The sequence below is a fragment of the Salvia miltiorrhiza genome, chromosome 4 (assembly GCF_028751815.1).
Source record: "Salvia miltiorrhiza cultivar Shanhuang (shh) chromosome 4, IMPLAD_Smil_shh, whole genome shotgun sequence".
Classification (NCBI taxonomy): Eukaryota; Viridiplantae; Streptophyta; class Magnoliopsida; order Lamiales; family Lamiaceae; genus Salvia; species Salvia miltiorrhiza.
This window is the reverse complement of record NC_080390.1, coordinates 45,110,325-45,130,642: the sequence shown is the minus strand read 5'-3', so window position 1 is coordinate 45,130,642 and position 20,318 is coordinate 45,110,325. Positions and strand designations below refer to the sequence as shown.

The window sequence follows — 20,318 nt, the reverse complement described above, 5'->3', positions numbered from 1 at the left end:
AATTTAGCTAATTCTCGTTTATCGCGGTCGAATAAAGTTGTGATTCTTCCTTTTTCATCGGAACATTCTAATTCGTAAAATAAATAATCTCGCTCTTATATTCGATCGAAGAAAAAGAACTAACTCGGCTTTAATCGAGATGTGACCTTGTAGAATTTATCGGGCTTAACAATAGAACATAATCACTAATGTAACTTCAATTAATTAATGACTCAAAATAAGGTAGCCGATTAATTAAATAAAACAAATGGCTTTAATGAAATAAACGATAACAGTCCTCTTTAAATTATTTGGGCTTGAAGGAGATAGTAATAAGCTCATTAATTAAGAGGCTCAATAAAATAGCCTACTAATTAATTCAAGAATGGCTTGAATTAAAGCACTGCAGCTGTCTAAATAAAATGACGAAAGTGTCCCAATGATATAATAATTAATGTGGGCTGGAAAGAATAAATCTTAGTTCAATAGGCAATTTAATCGGCCCAACTGAAGAATTAAACTGGCCCAACGGAATATAAATGGGATTAGAAAAAGAAATTATCAATAACTATCTCAGCCCAATTCTTTTAAAACAATTTAAAGCCCATACAGCAATTAAAGAAAAAGGCCCAAACTTAAAATAACTCGGCCCAACTAACAAGGGAGTGGCCCAAAAGAAATAAACAAACACAGTCCAATCTCTCCTTCCCTTTCAAAACTCTCGGCCTCTCTTTTTCTCACGGAGCCGACACTCTGCTTCTTCCTCAAGGCCGGCCGCTCGGCCTCTTCTCCAAATCGATCGGCCCCGCCTTCTCCGGCCACTCAGCTGCCGGCGCACACAACACCGGCGTTCTTCTCCCCTGTTCTTCTGCTGAACTCGTCCATGGCAAAAAGGCGTGCCCTAAATCGAGCCCTAATTCTGGAAATCCTCGTCGCAGCCGCATCCTCGTCTGAATCCGGCGACTCAAACGGCGCCGGTCGTCGTCTGGGAGCGGCGCCAGTCGTCGTCTGGTATCCCTCTCCGACGTCGAGCCCTAGGTTTCAGAAAAGGGAAAAATCGCCCCAGTCGAGCGGTTGCTGCTCCAGGCCCTGGTGCCGGTCTTCTTCTTCTCCCCTAGATCGGCAACGCCGTAGTTGTCGCCTCGGGTCTCGGCGAGGCCGAGAGAGTTCGCCCCTGTCACCGTTATCGTCGTCTTTGTCTCAAACCACACGAGGCAGTCGGCCCTTCCCCATCTAAGAGCTAAGTTCCACTTTTCTCTTCCTTTCTAGTTTCTAGTAGTTGTTAAGGATTTGGGGAAATTCTTACAACTTGCTATTCTAGAATGCATCAGGTTGTGAATGTGAAGTATATAAATCCTCCTGTTGTAAAGTATTTCATGGCTATTTGAGGTAGATGAACTATGATTATGCTAAATATGGATGCGAACTGAATTGAATACTTGAGATAGCAAATTACCTTGGATATGTTCAAACTGTTGGGTGGCTGCTGTGTTGCTATTGATTCTCGTGGAGACAAACTCATTTGAAGTCTTGCAGCAGTAATGGATTCTCCCGTTTCTCTCTCAAAAGTCCTTAGTGTGGAATGGGAGAGAATGAAGTGAGATTGCTGGCTGGAGGTTTAAGACTAAGAGGGAATGGTTGTTGGCTGAACACTTGAGCACTCTACGGAGATGGTACAGAGGTAGGGTGGCTGTAGGTGTTGAAAATAAGAATCAATAGTCAAAAGTATTAAAATCAATTCAAAGATTAGATCTTTGAATTGAATATAAGAGTGTGTATATTTGATTTTAAGAAGATTTATATACAAACTGATTTCTTTACGTGTGACTGCTGGGTCCATAAGCATATATAAATGTTTACACCTCTATATTTCTATTCAAACATGTATGTGATGGTATGATGCATGAAGAGCTGAGTTTAGTATTCACCTGCAAATGCTTGGTGTCGGTGGCTGTCTATTGCCATTGAATTGGTCTCAATGAGAAGATAGCTGAAATGAATTGTGTATTGTTTCCCTATTAAATGCAGGCTGAAATTCAGGGAGGAAGTGGAGGAATTAAAGCCAAAGCTTACATCCTTTGAAGTCGGCAGCAGTAAATGAAGTCTTTCTTTCTTTTGGTGAAGTTTTTAGTGTAGAATGGGAGTGGTATGAAGGAAGTTTGCTGTTGAATTATTAAAGGAGTGAATTTGGTAGCTAATCTTGAATATCTAGTCCTCTATGCCATGTGAAAGCCTTGAGAGAGAATAGGTAAAGTTGTGGCTGATTGACAGCTTGTTTGTTCCCACACGCATGCCTTTCCTTTTCTTTCTTGTTGCTGCCGTAATAATAGGAATGTAGGGAGTAGGCTAGGAATTGAGTGATGTTTGTAATAGATAGTGTAGAGTTGTGGGTGTGACTAATGAAATTCTTCAGTGTTGGTCATGGTCATTTTATATCTTACTATTAGTATCTGCAATACTAATTCTAGTCTTGCTATTTAATGGTGTATTTGGGTATCTGAAAATGTAATACAATCTCTAGTTTGCTACTATACTGAATACTCTAATAAATCTTGTTATTCGATATTTGATTTCCTGCCTTACTAATATCGTGATACTCGTAGAATGAATCTAAATTGGATCCGTAGATTTAATTCGCTTCACAAGCCGAAATAATCCACGACTTGAATAACAATAATAGATGGAAATAATATTCTATAGCATATAAAATTAATAACCTGATTTTGCTAAGTCAGTTATCATTCTGAAAAATAAATAATTGTCTGCTCAATGAATAAATCACGATCATTTCACGTGGAAATATCTAATTCAGAATCTCAGCTGGATTAACATTACTGGAGGATGCAATAATTAAATATCGCATTTACTAATCTTAATCATAAATAAAAGAGCGGGCTACTACATTGCGTCTCCTTTCTTCATCTAACTTTGTGTTTCCATAGAATCTAACCCTATATATATATATATATATATATATATATATATAGGGGGAGGCTAAAATAAAAATACATTTTACCATATAAAATAGGATCCAACAACAACCCTTGGATTGATAGGATCTGATGGCCATTATTAATCTTAAATTTGATCTCTGTAGAAACACGGTAGTTTATAGGAGGATATATTAGTAATTTAAATTTTAAGCAATCCGTTATTCCTTGTATTTGGGGATATCATTTATTAAATTTGTACTGCTTTCCATATACTATCAAATCTAAAAGGTTTAGCACTAAATCTACACGTTTTTTTATTCAATAAATTTCAAAATACTCAGGCCTCTATAACGATGCAGATGACGCATTCAAATACATTATTTGATTCATCTTAATATTTAATTCAGACAATAACATATGATAATTTGTACCTAAAAATAAATAATTCGTACAAAAACCAAAAATAATTCATACAACACATATAGGATGAGGCTAAAATAAATAATTCATACATAAATAAAAAATAATTCGTACGTAAATAAAAAATAATTCGTACTACTTCCATATTATGTGTAAAATATTTTTATTTGAGCAGATGAATTATGAATATATTACGTATGAATTACGGAGTTGATGGTATGAATTATGTTAGATATGTAAATGAATTATCGGTTGTAATTCCAAAGCTACGGAATCTGAACCGATCTCATCCAGAATTATCTTTGAAATATTTTATCATTATTCATTTCATTTGATAATAGTTTCTTTCCCCATAAAGGAGGCTTTATTTTTCGTAATTTATGATCTTTTTTTTGTTCATCATGTTTATATTATTTTGTGGAGTAATAGTTTGTTTAATTATTTTTCTTATCATATTTATATTCTATCAAACTTTGACGAATTCAGCATATTATAATATGAATTCACAATCATTTATGTATGAATTATTTGATTATCATGCATTTTGGCCAAAAAAAAGAAGAAGTTAAACTATTATTTTTATGTATGGATCATTTGATTATCATGAATTTTGGCAAAAAAAATAAAAGTTAAGCTATTATTTTTAATTTTTCAGACGATCCAATTCGGCTGGGTGGAGCAAAAGTTCATTAAAAAATACAAATATTTGAATTTACCTTTTTATTTTAGCAAGTGTGTACTTACGCATCATTTTTAATTCCAAATCTATAAACTTTTCTATAATGGTACGTTCTCATCATTCGATCACGATTACTTTCCATTTCTTTTTCGAATTTACTTATACACAATTATGAACTAATGTCTCATGATTACAAAATTAATTTTTGAATTTAGTATATGTGAACGAATCCACTTATTATATGGAATGAATACTTACAATACTTAAGAATTAACTAAATCAAAATTTATTAAATTTAATATAATGGTATGAACTCAGATTTCGTGATTACGCTCCATTTTATTTTCGAATTTACATGTACACTGCTAAGAACTGATACTTCACAATTACGAATACATTTTTTCCCAATCATTATATGTGTACGAATTCACTTATTATCTGCGATGAATCATAATCACAATACTTACGAACTAATAAGCTATTGGAATGAATCAAATAAGTTATAATAGAAATAACTACTACAAAACATCCCCAAATAAAACAAAACAAAAAATTATTCAATTCAATCACAATAATAATATAATTCATGAACATTATTGGAATGAATCCAATACATAAAACTACACATAATTGTTCCAGAATGAATCCAATACATAAATCTATACATAATTATTCTAGACTGAATTTTATTTTAGTTTCATAATTTCTACCTTCAGCTGTTATAACAGCTTGCCTCACCATTGAGAGATGCATCAATGATTTCTTTCCCTTTGCATTTTGATTTATCTTTGCTGCAAAAAAATACATTAAGCAGTTAGGCATAGTAACACATTAAAAATATGAAATTTCCACGAACCGCTAGCACCACACTGTACGTATTGATTCATTACACAAACACATAAATTCATATATAGAGAAATCCATGACAGTCATAATTATACTGCTCTTTGAGCAATTTGATTCATAGAGAAATCCATATAATTCATGCTGGGGTTTATTTTGAACCACAACCCTTCAACAAATCAACCATTTCGCAGAGAACATAAGAAGATTCATTTTTGACACAGATGAATGCTAAATTTTGCGCATAAAACTCAAAAAGAAACAAGGTCGAAAGTTACGAACCTCACTCGCATTCTTCGTCCTCGCCATGTTAAAGCCCTAGTTTCGTCTTCTTCATCAACATCATTGTGGTTCACTTGATTAAAATGATCAGCAACCTCCAATCCATAGATCTATGTGGAATGAATCTGCAAATGAAATCTGAAGAAGAAAATCGTCTACAAAAAATGGTAGAAACTAAATCCTACAATGATTGGTTCGAAATATTTTAAATTAATGTTCAAATTCGAAGAGTAATCAATAGTTGATTCACATTCATTGCATAATGTATTTTAGTTTATTCGATTGTTTCACTGCAATTCTCCATACTAATCATTTCAAATCTAATTTTCCTTATTTAATTGCACAATTTTCGAGGAAGAATTGTTGCAGATAATTAATCGAAAAAAATATACCAAAAAAGCCCTTGTATTAAAAATTGGTGTGAATTATACGTATGTGGCCTTCGAATTGGATAGCTAATTAATTTACAATCTCAACCGTCCAGATTTAAAGATTAAGGGTTAAGATTAGTTCCTATTTTATACACTAAAGGGTGTTTTCACCCTAGCCCTCCCCTATATATATATATATATATATATATATATATATATATATATATATATATATATATATATATATATATATATATATATATATATTGTGAAAATGAGAATTGATATGAATAAGCCAGTATATATAGAGTTGAACAAGATGCTAGTAATGCATGAATAACTATTCAAACATGAGTTTGAATCTTAGAGGGGGTGAAAATTTCACCAATTAACTGAATCGCGACTATTTATGTATTACAAGCAGCTTATTTGACACCATATACTAAATTATTCGTTATTCAACACCATATACTAAATTATTCGTTATTCTCATTCAATGACTATTTCTCACGATCTTTATTCGTTATTCTCATTTCTCACGGAAATAATCATTAAATGAGAATAATGAATAAATCAATATATAATGTTGAATAAACTACTTGTAATGCATAATTATAATTCAGTTAATTGGTGAAATCTCTCCCCCCCCCCCCCTCTCCCCTCCTCGTCCTCCTTTAAGATTCGAGCACCTTATTCAATCATTTATACTTGCTTATTTATATCGATTCTCATTCTCACAAAATATAACATTCTCACTTACTTTTCTCTCTTTATATATAGGCATGGTTGAAAAGTACTATAAAAAGTGGCATGAGAAGTGAAATGTGAAAAATATTCTTTTGAGCTCTCGGATATTGTTGTTGCTGATTTGGTTTAATATCAAGTTTACTTTTCGTTTAAAAAAAAAGAATAACTTCAAGGTTGTAATATGACTATTATTTAATATGAAATTTACATATATATTATAGACTGAGTTTGAATTTGGAGATACCGGTCGGAGCCATTTATGTGCAGCACAAATACAATGGCGCAAATAAGCATTTTCAGGGGTAGTGATCGTTTCGCTGCTTTTAGGTCCTAAAAATGGGGATTCCATATTGTGAATTTTCATAGTACTAGCATTTGCATGGAAAATATTTTAAATTTTTATATTTATATAAAATTAATATTAATTCAATTATTATACTTATAAATATAATAAAAATTTAATATTAATTGAATATATTTGAATTGAATATTAAAAAAATAAAAAAGAATTCACAATTATAAAATTTGATATTATGAACAATCAAAACAAAAAAATTAGTTTAAAAAATTAAAAATAAAATACTAATTAAAAAGATTAAAATATATTTATTCAAAAAAGATGAGAGGGGAGATAGAAATTTATAAAACTTTAATATTTAAACCAATTTAAGTTTTACATTTTAAATCAAATATTTTCATAAAATATATCATATTAAAGCTCTTATCGTGATCTTTAATTTGATATGCAAATTAAATATTTTATAATTAATCGAATTTCACAATTTTGGAAAGAAATGTAACAACAAATAAGAAGTTAAGGAAAATGAAAATAAAAATTAAAATATATAGTTTAAATATAAACCTTCAATTTTATTATAACTATAAAATTGCCACTCAATTTTGAAATTAATTTGAAATTAATTTCAAATTGAAAACTCCCTTTTTAATATAGTATAGATTTATTTGTGTGTACAAATTTATGCTAGATTGTCTAATAATGTCAATAGTTTGAAAGTATCTATATTCAATCTCAAACTCACATGTAAAAATATACTTATAATTTTATTTGTGCTTAGTTATATTTGAATTTCAGATACATTACTAGTTAAAAATCAAGATCGGGGTTAGAGAAATTTTAGTGAAAAAATCGACATTGGTTGTAAAGATATCATATGATAGTGATGCATGGCCTTTGAATTGATGTCATATCATATGTGCACTGCATACATTGCCGATGCTGATTTGACAATTACAGGCACATGATGATGTTAGATCAGAACTAACAAATTTAGAATTTTATGAGATACTTTAACCACCATTGCAGAAAGCCAAAGTAGTTTTGAGTCTTGGACCACAGTCTATTGGAGTTGAAGATATATTTGAAAACTATGTAATTAGTAAGTGGGAGTTATTTTGCTATTGATAGAGCGAATGAGTTGGTAATTAGAGGTCATATTTTATATTGTTATATGATTGAGTGGATTTTGAAAATAGCCACTTTAGAATAGTAAATTTAAACATTATTATTAAAATAAAAAATTTAAAAATTAACCACACTTACCATTTTATCCTTACATATAAAAAGTTAAAAATTGCCCGCAAATTCACAGCTATCGTTAGTTTTGGTTGTGAAAATTGCCCGCGAATTCACAGCTATCATTATTTTTAATTTGTCCTCTTTATAATGACACTTTCTAAAAATAGTATGTGGTTCCTACTTTCTGTACACACATTAAACAAGTGGTCCCCACTCACTTTACATTTTTAACTGTTTATTCTTATTTTTTGTGTTTAAAGTAAAAGTATCGAGATAAATGTGATTGGGGAGTAGTTAATAAGATTATTTTTCAAAGTAATATTTATGACAAATTATCGTGGATTGATAAAAATAATAAATTTGGACAAGTTTTCGTGTGGACGGATTGGATATTAATGATGATGTAGATATTTTTCTGGTCTTATCCGTTTGCACCCCTTTTCCATTTCCTTTTGTATCTATTGGACGAATTTTCAATTATTTGAAAAGAACATTTTTGTCAAAAGAGTAGTTTAATTTTATCTTTTATTCCTTTGGTGACAGCTGAGTGTTCCAAGCCAATTGGGAATTTCGGGCCACGCCGGTGCACCCTGAGTCTGTTTTAATAAATTATAATTGAATCTCTCAAATATATATATATATATATATATATATATATATATAATTGAAAATTTATTAAATTATAATTAAAAATAATCAATTCTCATTATGATAGATGCACCGTATATTTCAATGTACATAAATTTTTTTTCATTCTAATATAATTTTTTTTTCAGATAAAAGTACTTTTATTAAAACTTCTAAAATTTGGGATATTCATCCTTAAAAATATACCAATTATGTGTAATTATTACGGACGGATGGATCTCGGTGAATATCTCATTTAAGCAAGTGGGGGATCGAAGTAAATGTATAGGTGGCTGTCTGCCACTTGCACAAAAACAATAATTTTATATTTTGGGTTTAAAGGTCTTCAAAAAATATATTTTGGGTTTAAAGTATTATTATTGTGACAGTTACAAAAATTCATTCAAAATCCCCCCTCCCCCGGCTGTAAATTTTTTTTCCAATGGTAACATAAAACTTGATAGCTATTACTTGTGTTATAAAAATTAATGATATTTAATAATATAATTAATCACTAATAATTACATTTTTAAATATCATTAATTTTTATGACACGAATATTAATTATCAATTCTCATGTCACTAATAGAAACTTCTTTTATAGTGTCTCCCCTTTCTTTTGAAGTTATAAAAAAGAAAATGTAAGATCAGTCGAAATTATAGTTTTCTTTAGGTTAATCCGTGAAAAATCATGAACTTTGGTGCGATTTTCAAACTTTTTATGAATTACTCCCTCCGTCCGCCAAAAGTATTCCACAATTACTATATTTGGCGTCCGCAAAAAGTATTCCACTTTCCTTTTTAAGCCATGGTCTCACCATCCACCTTTATATTTTATCCTTACAAACACTATTTATTTACAAAAAAACCCACCCCAAATTCAATCTCAACCACACATCTCATAAAGTGGTGGGCCCCTTTCTCCACTACATCAACATCATCACACATTTTATTAAACTCTGTGCCCGGCCAAAGTGGAATACTTTTGGCGGACGGAGGGAGTATTTTTTTTATCAAATTTTCCATGAACTTAACCAACTGATCAATTTTGTCATGGTTTTCAAAAATCCCCAAATTGAGTGTTGACTTGGCACTTTTCAGTGACCTGAAATATGACATGGCGCCGCCGGACGGGAACCAAAACGACGTCGTTTAGTTGGGCGTAAAACGACGTCGGTGTACCTCAAATTCTAGCCCCCATCTTCTCCTCTCTGAACTCCGGCGAAGAGCCGCCCACCGGACTGCCCCTGCCCTCAGTTTTGCAGAGCCCTAGTTTCCTAAATCTCTCATTCCTTAATCTCGCAAAAGTGAGCGCAAACCCTAGTGAGGTGTGAGGTCGGCGGCGCGAGATCTGGGGAAGAAGAAGATTTTTTAAGGGAGAAGAAGTCGACGGCGGCGATGGATATTTGGGGAAGAAGAAGAACATCGCGAGGTTTGTGGTGGACGGCGGCGGTGGAGGTATGGGGAGAAGAAGAATTTCTGGAATGATGCGAGGTCTGCGGTGGGCGGCGGTTGATTTATGCTTAATTGTTCTTATTTTAGGGGTTTGCATGTGCATATTTTAAGTTAAATCTTCTGGAAATTGGTGCGTTTTATGGTTTGTTTTATGCTTTGCAGGAGATTTAGGTTTTATAGATGGAAGAGTGTGATTTTTGAGATTTTGGGTTAAGAATGACGTTTTTAGGCACACTCTGGTGTACAGAGCTGAAAAGCCTGCACCAGAGCCAAAAAGCCCGCTGCAGAGCAGAGCAAAGAAGCTCGCCAGAGCAGAGCTGCGAGGATAGCTTTGTAGCAAAGCAGAGCTGACTTGCAGAGTCAGAGCTGAAGTCTCCAGAGCTGAACTTCCCTATCAGAGCTAAAATCTCCAGAGCAGAACAAACGTGTCAGAGCAGAGCTAAAGCATCAGAGCTAAATAGACAGAGCTGACTTACGCGCCAGAATAAACTTGACAGAGCAGAGCTAAAGATCGACAGAGTCAACAAACTTTGCAGAGCTGAACTTTGCAGAGCTGACTTTCAGCTCTGCCTTTTTCAGAGCTCGCTAATGCCAGAGCTGACTTTTAGCTCTGCACTGTACCTTTCCAAAGCCGAATTTTCAGAGTTAGCCAATTCTCGCCAGAGTGAAGATGACTTGCAGAGCACGATTCTGATGAACTTTCCTTCCTTTGCACGATTCTATTTCCTTTAGAGTCCAGCTTTGCATGACAAGTTTGATGGTGATCAAGATTGAATTGAAGTCTATAAATAGGGCCTTGTTTTTCATTGTAATCATCATCATTTTGCCCTAATCGTCGTTCCACCTTGAGAGAGTTATTCTTCCGCAAGGCAACCAAGACTTAGGCGTTTTTTCATGCTTTCTTAGTTTCTTCTAGTTTTCAAATTCATTGTTCTAAGTTAGATTTCAATTTAGTTTTTAGTTTCTTCTTGGATTGTGATTGAGTGACAGCAATTGCACGTTCAAGGATTTTACGGTATTTCGTATTTAATTCAAGTACTTTCGTTTCATCATGTTTACGCTTTGCCTTTACGTTTATGCTTTCCTTTCAATTATGCAATTTAAATTATGCACTTTAGTTTCACGCCTAGATTATAAGGTTTTTAATTTACAAGTCTTTAATTTCTTAAGTTAGATTTAATTTAAGTTGTTTAATTCTCGCCTAGGGTTTTCATAGTTTCTTGCCTAGATTAAGTTTAAGTTTCATTTACAAGTTTAATTTTACTTTCCAAGTTGAGTTTAATTTACAAAGTTTTAGTTTTTAAATCAAACCTTTACTATTTTTCCTGCGATACAATTAGAAGCCCTTAAAGATCTTCCTTGGGAGACGACTTGGGTTAGCTTACACGTTACAATAGATCTCGTCCTATTGCGAGTCAATCTAGCGTAGTGTTTAGGTTCAGCCAGCGGCGGTGGAGAATTCTGGATTAATGCGAGCCTAAAATTGAAGATGACGAAGGGTTCCAGAGCTGACTAAGCCTTGCCAGAGTGCAGAGCTGCCAGAGGCAGCTCTGCCGACTCTGCCCCGACTCTACGACTCAGCTCTGCCGAATCTGCTCTGCTCTGCCGACTCTGCTCGGTATTACCACGTACGTGCCACATCAGCTCGATATTACCACGTAGGCGACAGATCAGCTTGGTATTACCACGTAAGCGACACGTCAGCTCGGAGCTTCACCGGAGCAAAAAAGCATGGAAAAATTGTTCAACCCCTTAAGTTCATGGAATTTTTGATAAAAAAAAAGTTCATGGCAAACTTGAAAATCGGCCCAAAGTTCATGGTTTTTCACGGCATTAACCCTTTTCTTTAAACAATAGTATAACTAGTATACCTACTTTTGCTGTTGAAAATTAAATTGGTGTATATTTAGAGTACCTTCTTTACATTTTAAAAAATAAATATTCTCTTCATCCATGATAAAATTTCCTAATTTTTTTCTTGGAACGTTCATAAAAAAAATATATTCTATATTTTTAAACTATATCCATCACTTATAATACATCAGTTATCTTTATTTTTCATATTTTCATCACTTTTCATACTAATTATAATACATTTTTATCACTCTCAATACATTCAACAACCTCCTCTTAAAAGAAGAGCTCCCCAAATTTAAGAAGAGCCCTTCGGGACGTTCTCAAAACTGGGTTGTGGGTAGCCTCTGCCTACAACATGCATATGAGCTCCGTCTCAGCGCTCGTATACCCGATGCGGGTCTTCGAAGACTTTGGCTTCACCTCTTAGACTTCAACATGGGTTGTGGCGTTGTCGGAGTTGGAAGAGAGCCCAGAGCCAAAATATTGGAGACTTGAAAGAAAGGAGCAAACCCCATCATCAGGTTGGAAGTAGGCACACCCCAGCCTCCAACATATTTATCTAAGTAATCATCAAATTGACGATCCATTACTTGAAATAAATTTGAGAGACAAAGATAGAATTGTGAAAATTTGAGGGAGAAAGAAGTGGAGATGCTATTGTGCAAATTTGAGGGAGAAAGAAGTAGTATATATAGAGGGGGAAAAAAAAACCTAAACTAGTCATTGCCCCCCCCCCCCCCCCCCAAACGGTAAACTAGAAAAAAATAACAATAAAAAAAATTCGACCAAACAGTCTACTTTAAAAAAAAATGATTTTTTTTGTTTTAAATATTGCGTCACGTGAACGCACGCGCCTTCCCCTTCGATCGTGCCCGACACCATGCGAGGAACAGCGTGCGGCTCTGCCCAGGCGTCGACTAGGTCCGGCGCGTCCCTAACTAGCGTTGTGGATGCTCTAAGGGTTCTACAAACATTTACTAAAAATAAAAATGGATATAAAAAATATGGGACATTCAAAAATGAAAATATGAATACTTTGGGACGAATGAAGTACTATTTATCCTAATTCTAACTTGAAAGTGCGTAAATTTTTTTTAATGTAACTCAAAAAATTGTAAAACATGTCTCTCAGGAGATTAGCGGTGCAAATTTTAGTCTATAAATAATTAAAATTAAAGTTCAAATCTTGCTGCTCCTCGTTGTGTCAAGTCATTTTTTTTTAATGTAAAACAGTTCGATTTTTCGATTAAAACTTTATACTTTATTAAATAAATGAGAAGTCTCATTTTTTGTCTTACATACACTACTAATTTTTAGCGGAGTACTAATTTCATGTAATGGGTATGGGTATCCAATGTAAAATTGTTCCGCGTCTATAGAAACCATACTCTACTAATTTTTAGCCATAAACATTGTCCCTGCGGCTAGTAAGTAGGTTGTGGAATTTGCTAGGTTTTTTAATTATATTTATATCAAACTCTCAATTATATCATTCAGAGTTTGATATATCAAACTCTTTCAATATTGTCAATTTAGTCATGCTTTCAACAATTTCGTAGACTAGCAGTCAATTAATATTTAGAGATATAATTTTATCTTTTCATGATAATGAGGAAACACAATTTTTTTTTATACATATATTTACATGATGCAAATCATTCACATGTTATAATAAAATATTTATAAGTGTCATATTAAAAAGGGTTAGTTATTTTTAAATCAATAACGTTTTCACGGAATTAGTTTTTGCTCATAATTTTAAAAATCTGTTTTTAAATAGATAATCTTTCATTTTTGTCTCGATTTTGTCCCATGACCGATTTTTTCTTACGCCGACGTCGGAAATGACACTGTGGCAGTCGGAATTGACACGGTGGTAGTCAGAATTCTCCACTAGGCACATTTATGACATTTGGAAAAAAAAAATTAAAGAGTAAAAATAAAAAATCCATATCATTGGTGCCTAGAATGGGAGTGGCTTTTCGCCGGAGGGAAACAGCGGCGGCCGATGGTGGCCACAGGAGCGGTGGTGGGTTGGGGGAGATGGGAAATTAGGGTTTGGGAGTGGGGAGGTTGGGGAACAAGATGAGGTGCTTTTTTTTAAAAAAAAAAAATTCATGTGTCATAAATGTGCCACCGTGTCAATTCTGACTATCACAGTATCATTTCCAGCGCCGGCGTAAGAAAAAATCGATCACCGGATAAAATCGAGACAAAAATGAAAGGTTATGTATTTAAAAGCAGATTTTTTAAATTAGGAGCAAAAACCAATTCCATGAAAACGTTATGGATTTACAGGCAATTAACTCTATTAAAAATAACATTAATAAATATTCTATTAGAATATGTGAGTAGTTCACATTGTACGAACGTCTACCCACAGAACCTCTTCCAAAAAAAATATATAGTTGCTATCGAGCCAAAAAGCACTTAAAACAAATTTATGTGATAACCAATATACTCCCTTCGTCCCACGAAGCATGACCCAGTTTCCTTTTTAGTTTGTTCCACGAAACTTGACCTGTTTCTAAAAATAACAAAAAATTTACCTTTTATTCACCTTTTCACTTTTTCACCTATCACACTTAACACACAAACTACCAATTTCTTAATTTTCGTGCCGAAAAGAAATGGATCATGCTTCATGAGACGGAGGGAGTAATAGATTTAGACTTAAGTATCGATTGAATTTAATTAAACTTGAGATGTTATGAACTATCACATACATATCCACTCCATTAGTAAGGAGTATATCATCTAACAGAAATAGTAAGATTGCAGCTTTAAGATCTTAACAGTATTTTGATTTTTATAGTAAATGCTCATTTTTTGTAGAACCATAATAAATACTCAATTTTTTTTTTGAGGCAAAAAATAAATACTCAATTGATAAAGGGTGAAACTTCTAACTTCTTAGGTACACGAGATGGAGATTGAACCTAAGTTTGTCCGTTTAATATGTGAGATGTGAATACTTCATCTAGAATGTTCATAATAGACTATAGAGGTGGAATTATTTTTATACGTATGAAATTAGATCTGGATGTATTTGCATTGTATTTTGTATGTCCATGTATAATACAATATTGAATATAAATTCAGCGCTAATAGATAATACTCCTTCCGTCCACGAATTAAAGTCTACTTGCACTTAAATTTTTGTCCACCAATTAAAGCCCTATTGTGCTTTATGTACCTTTTTACTCTTCTTCTTTTCCTATATTTACTACCATTTGTCACTAATGGACTCACCTTATAACAACTTTATTATTTTTATATTCTATATTTATTACACTTTATCACTAGTGGACCCACCACACAACACCTTTAACACTTTAGTCAACTACTTTATCACTTTAGTCAACTACCCTTATATTTCATCCACAACACATTTTTTAGCTTTTTTAGTCTCCGTGCCTATCCTCAAATGAAGCTTTAATTTGTGGACGGAGAGAGTACTAATTAGATAGAACAGGAAAAAAGAAATGAAATATGACTTGAACATCTAAGCATGGTAAACACAAAAACATACTGCTAGTGAAACACAAAACAACAAAAACAAAATATTCTGAAAAAAGAAAAAATCATTAAAAATAAATGAAATAGTAGTAGATTTTTTCATTGTGACACCTCATCTTTCTAGACTGCAAAAACCCTCACGAGGCCAAAGCCCCACTTCACCTACTCTCCCTCTCTCTCTCACTCTCTCTCCTTTATATAGTCTGCTCCTCCTTCAACCATTTCTCTTCGTCTGCTCATTTTGGAAGACTAAAACAGATAAACAAAGCAAAAGATAAGCTATGGCGATCCAGAAGATCAAGGTGGCCAACCCCATCGTTGAGATGGACGGTTAGATTCAGATCTTTGCTCTCTCTCTTACTTTTTATTGATCTGTTTGTTGGAGTAGGTTTTGCTGCCGGATTTATGCTTATGTTTATTGATTATTAGTTTATTACTGTTTCCGGTTGGTTTGTGTGCGTGTGAGGTGGGGGTGGGGTGATGATTGTCCGAGTTACATATCAAGATCATATGTTTTCATGCGATATTGGCGTCTGAATTTTGATTTATGATGTGAAGTTGAAAGAAAATTTTAAAAAAGGTATTAACAGTCTCTGTTTTCCCCAGAGTTTTTATCATTAATTAATGCAACCTTCATTTTATTTGTTGCTTTTTAGTTAAAGCTTGGTTTCGATATCACTTTATGTGAGATAGTTGAGTCTTCGCTGTTGATGTTTTCACTTGGGACTGTGTCGTGTATTCTGCATCTCTCTGATGTGGATCGAATTTGACACAATGGTTTCTGTTCCGATCTTATGCTTAAACAATTGATTGTTTTGTTTTATGATCTGTGCGTTTTCAGGTGATGAGATGACAAGGGTCATCTGGCAATTTATCAAAGACAAGGTATGTTACAAGATTTTCAGCTTTATCTTCATTTCGTCCTACCTTTTTATTTGTGATTAAAAATCTGCTAGTGTGGGAGCATAATCTCGTTTTATATGTTCCTTGTAGTTGATTTTTCCTTTCGTGGAGTTGGATATAAAGTACTTTGACCTTGGCGTTACTCACCGTGATGCCACAGATGATAAAGTTACTGTTGAGAGTGCAGAAGCTACTCTTAAGTATGTGATCTCTCTGATTTGTCTTTTTTGAATGAAGTGGTTCTTTGTTACTTTCTCTTCAGCACTGTATATCTTCACATTTGCAGGTACAATGTGGCAATTAAGTGTGCAACGATCACTCCAGGTAAGCAACCTTGAGGCTTGAAGTTGTTGAGATCCTCTGTTGTAGCTCCGATAAGCATATCATATAACAAGTACAATGTTTTCAGATGAAGCTCGTGTTAAGGAGTTTGGTTTGAAGCAGATGTGGAAGAGTCCAAATGGTACAATTAGGAATATCTTGAATGGTGAGTGAAGTTGGCCCAGTGTATGTCTTTAACATTGTTCTAGGACTTTGGATGATTTTGATCGACCTCCATGCAGGCACGGTCTTTAGAGAACCAATTCTCTGCAAAAATGTTCCCCGACTTATCCCAGGTGCACAGCTGATATTTTTCAGTTCTGTTTTTCAGCAGTTTATTTAGTTTGTGATTTAGTTGTGCTAATATATTTGTGACTGCTTAAGGGTGGACGAAGCCTATATGCATTGGAAGGCATGCTTTCGGAGATCAATACAAAGCTACTGATGCTGTAATTAAAGGACCTGGAAAGCTTAAAATGGTGTTTGGTATGACGCCCTTCTGTTATTCATTTTACTTTTCATCTCAATCACTTCTGCCATTTGTCCATATATGCTAAAAACATTTGTTTTATCTTTGTATTATTAATTGCTATTTTTGTGTCACTTAAGCTGTCAAAATAACGTTTGGTCCATATGCAGTGCCAGAAGGATCAGGTGAAACGACAGAACTGGAAGTCTACAATTTCACTGGTGAAGGTGGAGTTGCTTTGTCAATGTACAACACTGACGAGGTTTGCTCTGCCAGATCTGTGATGCAATTTTGATTTAGAAATTTAAACAATATTTTTATTGGTGACTGACTTATATTTTCGATTGTAACATTGTTGATTAGTCCATTCGATCTTTTGCTGAGGCTTCAATGAACACGGCATACCTGAAAAAGTGGCCATTATATCTTAGCACCAAGAACACTATTCTCAAGAAATATGATGGCAGGTAAGGAATTAATTTACTCAGTATACTGAATGATTTCCATTGTATGTCTTTGTGCTCCATTCTTGCAACTGCACACTACCATTCGAATCTGGAAGCTAGTGATCTCTATAACCTGTTTGATGTTTTAATTGTTATTCCCTGTCTTGAAAAAGATTTAAGGACATATTTCAAGAAGTATATGAATCAAAATGGAGATCAAAGTTCGAGGAGGCTGGAATATGGTAGGATTCTTTACTTAATCTTAATCTTTTGATTCTAACATTATTGTCTTTGCAACTAATTTGTCAGTTTTGTGTAATGCAAAACCTTAAGGTACGAGCACCGTCTCATTGATGATATGGTTGCGTATGCTCTGAAGAGTGATGGAGGTTACGTGTGGGCTTGCAAGAACTATGATGGAGATGTGCAGAGTGACTTCTTAGCGCAAGGTATGGAAATCAGAACTTAAAAAAATCTAAAATGTGTGAATTTGCAATAGAGTTGCTATAGAGTGTGTAACAATCTTATGTTTTCTTCTTTTATATATTTATGTTTTTTGTTCTTTTCCACTTTTCAAGTCATTTAAACTTCAATTTCTGATCACATTTTCACAGGCTTTGGATCCCTTGGGCTTATGACCTCAGTCTTGGTATGTTTGGATCTCTTCTATAGATGCTATCTGTTTTCAAGACTTATCTGGTTTTCAACTTGTAAAATATGATGTCTATTAGCCTTTTGCATTATCAAACTATACATCAGTTGGAACGTATTGTATTGGTATATGTTATCAGTTGTATAATGAGCAGATATTGTGTTTCTTTCATTCTAGATGTGCCCTGATGGCAAGACTATTGAGTCTGAAGCAGCCCATGGAACTGTTACACGGCACTACAGGGTTCATCAAAAAGGTGGTGAAACCAGTACAAATAGCATTGCCTCAATCTTTGCTTGGACTCGTGGTCTTGCACACAGGTGATTTGAGTTTATTCTTTCCATTTACCTCCCTAGTTATTGTCCATGAATCTAGTTGGTACATTAGTGCTTTGCACGATTCTGAAGTATAATACGTAACTAAATTTGGTAGGGCCAAGTTGGATGACAACGCAAAGCTCTTGGAGTTCACTGAGAAACTAGAAACAGCATGTATCGGTGTTGTTGAATCTGGAAAGATGACCAAGGATCTTGCCCTTATCATCCATGGATCCAAGTAAGCAATGCTATACGCCTATCATCTTTATTCCCTCATTTCAAATCATGAAGCTGCCTCATTTTAAGCAATCATATTGCTCACCCCCTTCCTATTTCCAAAATGATATAGGTTGACGAGGGGCCATTATCTCAACACTGAAGAGTTCATTGATGCAGTCGCTAATGAGCTTAAAGCAAAACTTTCATCCTGAGAACTATTGTATGTTCATGCTTGCCAAATCTTGATATATTTTGAATTATTACCGAGTGCCAACCATCATATTTTGTTGCTGTTGTATGTTATATGTAGGTTTGGATTGCGTTGGGAGACTGATTCCGAAATTACCTGGGGGACCATCTAAGGCAGCTACTTTTCAATAATTTATCTTCCATTTTATGCAAGAGCTGTACTTTTCGTGCTGGGTTTATATTGTTTAGATGTATTTCAAACACACATCGAAACAGCCATTCTGGCATATTACAATTCATCATCCATGGGAAAAACTCTACAGAACTTGTTTAAAGTCATGGCTTGTCTTTAACCATTCTAGCCACTCATCTTCAGATAGCTGCAAAAATTTGGTGAGGATTGAATTTATACCCATTTACTTTGGCGTGATTTTTCTGGTATGATTTGATACTCTTTCTCAAAAAATATCTGTGGTCCTTTATGCATTGATGTCTGTTAGTAAATTCTTATCCAAATAAAAGATTTGCCTTTGTATTGATTTTGACGTGCCCTTTTCAATGGAACTGGATTTTGAATTTTCTTCTTGTCAGTCGTAGGACCACTGGATGTTGCATGTCACCTTTGTAACGTGCACACTGCTGGTTAAATTTTTAGGTGTAATATTTGCAATGTGAGAATGTTTTGAGCAATTTGCTTTTTATTGCTCACAAAGTGTGATAAATGACTCCTTGTCTAACTGATGTTAAGAAATTATTTTTCCACTAAGTGCAATCAATTGTCGAGCTGGAACCTTCGCCGTCACCGGCTTCATCCGCCTTTGCGCCATTGATTGCTCGGTTATCCTATCTCCCTACCATGCCGCTCTCGTGATTAATTCCATGACATAGACCAATGTGTACCAAACCACCAGCACCAAGGTTGATTTCGATGCCATCTCAATGAAAAAATGGAAATGGAGCCTTTCATCATCACCATCAATATCTCAAAACTCAAAACTGATGTTGTAATTAAATTGATTTTCTTTAAAATACACAAAAATTAAAATAAAATGGACCTAAATGATACAAGAGATCAAATAAGGCCAAAGAGACTAGCATAAAGTGTTGAGATTTCTAATTAATTTTCTTCGAACCATGATCAAAATAAGCCTAGTCATCACACTCGTGGGTGGCATCTGTGTTTATGTCTTATCACTCTACCTTCTTGCTCAACCATCCTCTTGTGGCATGAATGTGGAGAAGCATTTTGTGGGAACTTCGTTGCATCTTCAATTTCCTCCTCTCCATTCATTTTCCGCTTCGGGCTCCCGTTCTCTGTTGTCGGATCAAACCCAAATAAAACAAGGGTTAAGTATCAAATACACCCCCTAATACAGACACTCCTATCACGTCCAACTCCTATATTAGACATTAGATCAATCAAGCTCCAAATGTCCCAATTTCGGTGCAATTAAATGCTCCCCCTAACAACCGTTTAATTCCGTTAACTATTTTAATTTTTTTCATTGGTGGTGGGGCCCACCACCAATTTGAGTGCAATTAAACTCTTCCAC

At 34.2% G+C, this 20,318-nt stretch overlaps 1 protein-coding gene and 1 long non-coding RNA gene across 2 annotated transcripts; both read left to right on the top strand.

Moving 5' to 3' along the window:
* The first annotated feature begins 1,458 nt into the window (after positions 1–1,458).
* On the top strand, positions 1,459–2,544 carry LOC131021976 (uncharacterized). The gene is made up of 2 exons (XR_009101115.1): positions 1,459–1,660; positions 2,008–2,544. It is a non-coding gene; the product is annotated as an uncharacterized LOC131021976 (long non-coding RNA).
* Positions 2,545–15,355: 12,811 nt separating this feature from the next.
* On the top strand, positions 15,356–19,118 carry LOC131021975 (isocitrate dehydrogenase [NADP], chloroplastic). The gene is made up of 16 exons (XM_057951309.1): positions 15,356–15,579; positions 16,091–16,134; positions 16,243–16,352; positions 16,439–16,476; positions 16,562–16,639; positions 16,716–16,769; positions 16,858–16,959; positions 17,113–17,204; positions 17,306–17,409; positions 17,562–17,630; positions 17,722–17,837; positions 18,003–18,037; positions 18,218–18,360; positions 18,473–18,595; positions 18,707–18,796; positions 18,887–19,118. The coding sequence occupies exons 1-15, from the start codon at positions 15,531–15,533 to the stop codon at positions 18,786–18,788; spliced, it is 1,239 nt and encodes a 412-aa protein (XP_057807292.1). The 5' UTR covers positions 15,356–15,530; the 3' UTR covers positions 18,789–18,796; positions 18,887–19,118.
* Positions 19,119–20,318: the final 1,200 nt, after the last annotated feature.

Bases quoted from the DNA above. Each gene is read 5' to 3' on its own strand.
- LOC131021975 (XM_057951309.1), top strand. From the start codon at position 15,531: ATGGCGATCCAGAAGATCAAGGTGGCCAACCCCATCGTTGAGATGGAC. The intron at 16,640-16,715 runs GTGAGTGAAGTT...ACCTCCATGCAG, and splicing joins AATTAGGAATATCTTGAATG to GCACGGTCTTTAGAGAACCA. The intron at 18,038-18,217 runs GTATGTTTGGAT...CTTTCATTCTAG, and splicing joins GGCTTATGACCTCAGTCTTG to ATGTGCCCTGATGGCAAGAC.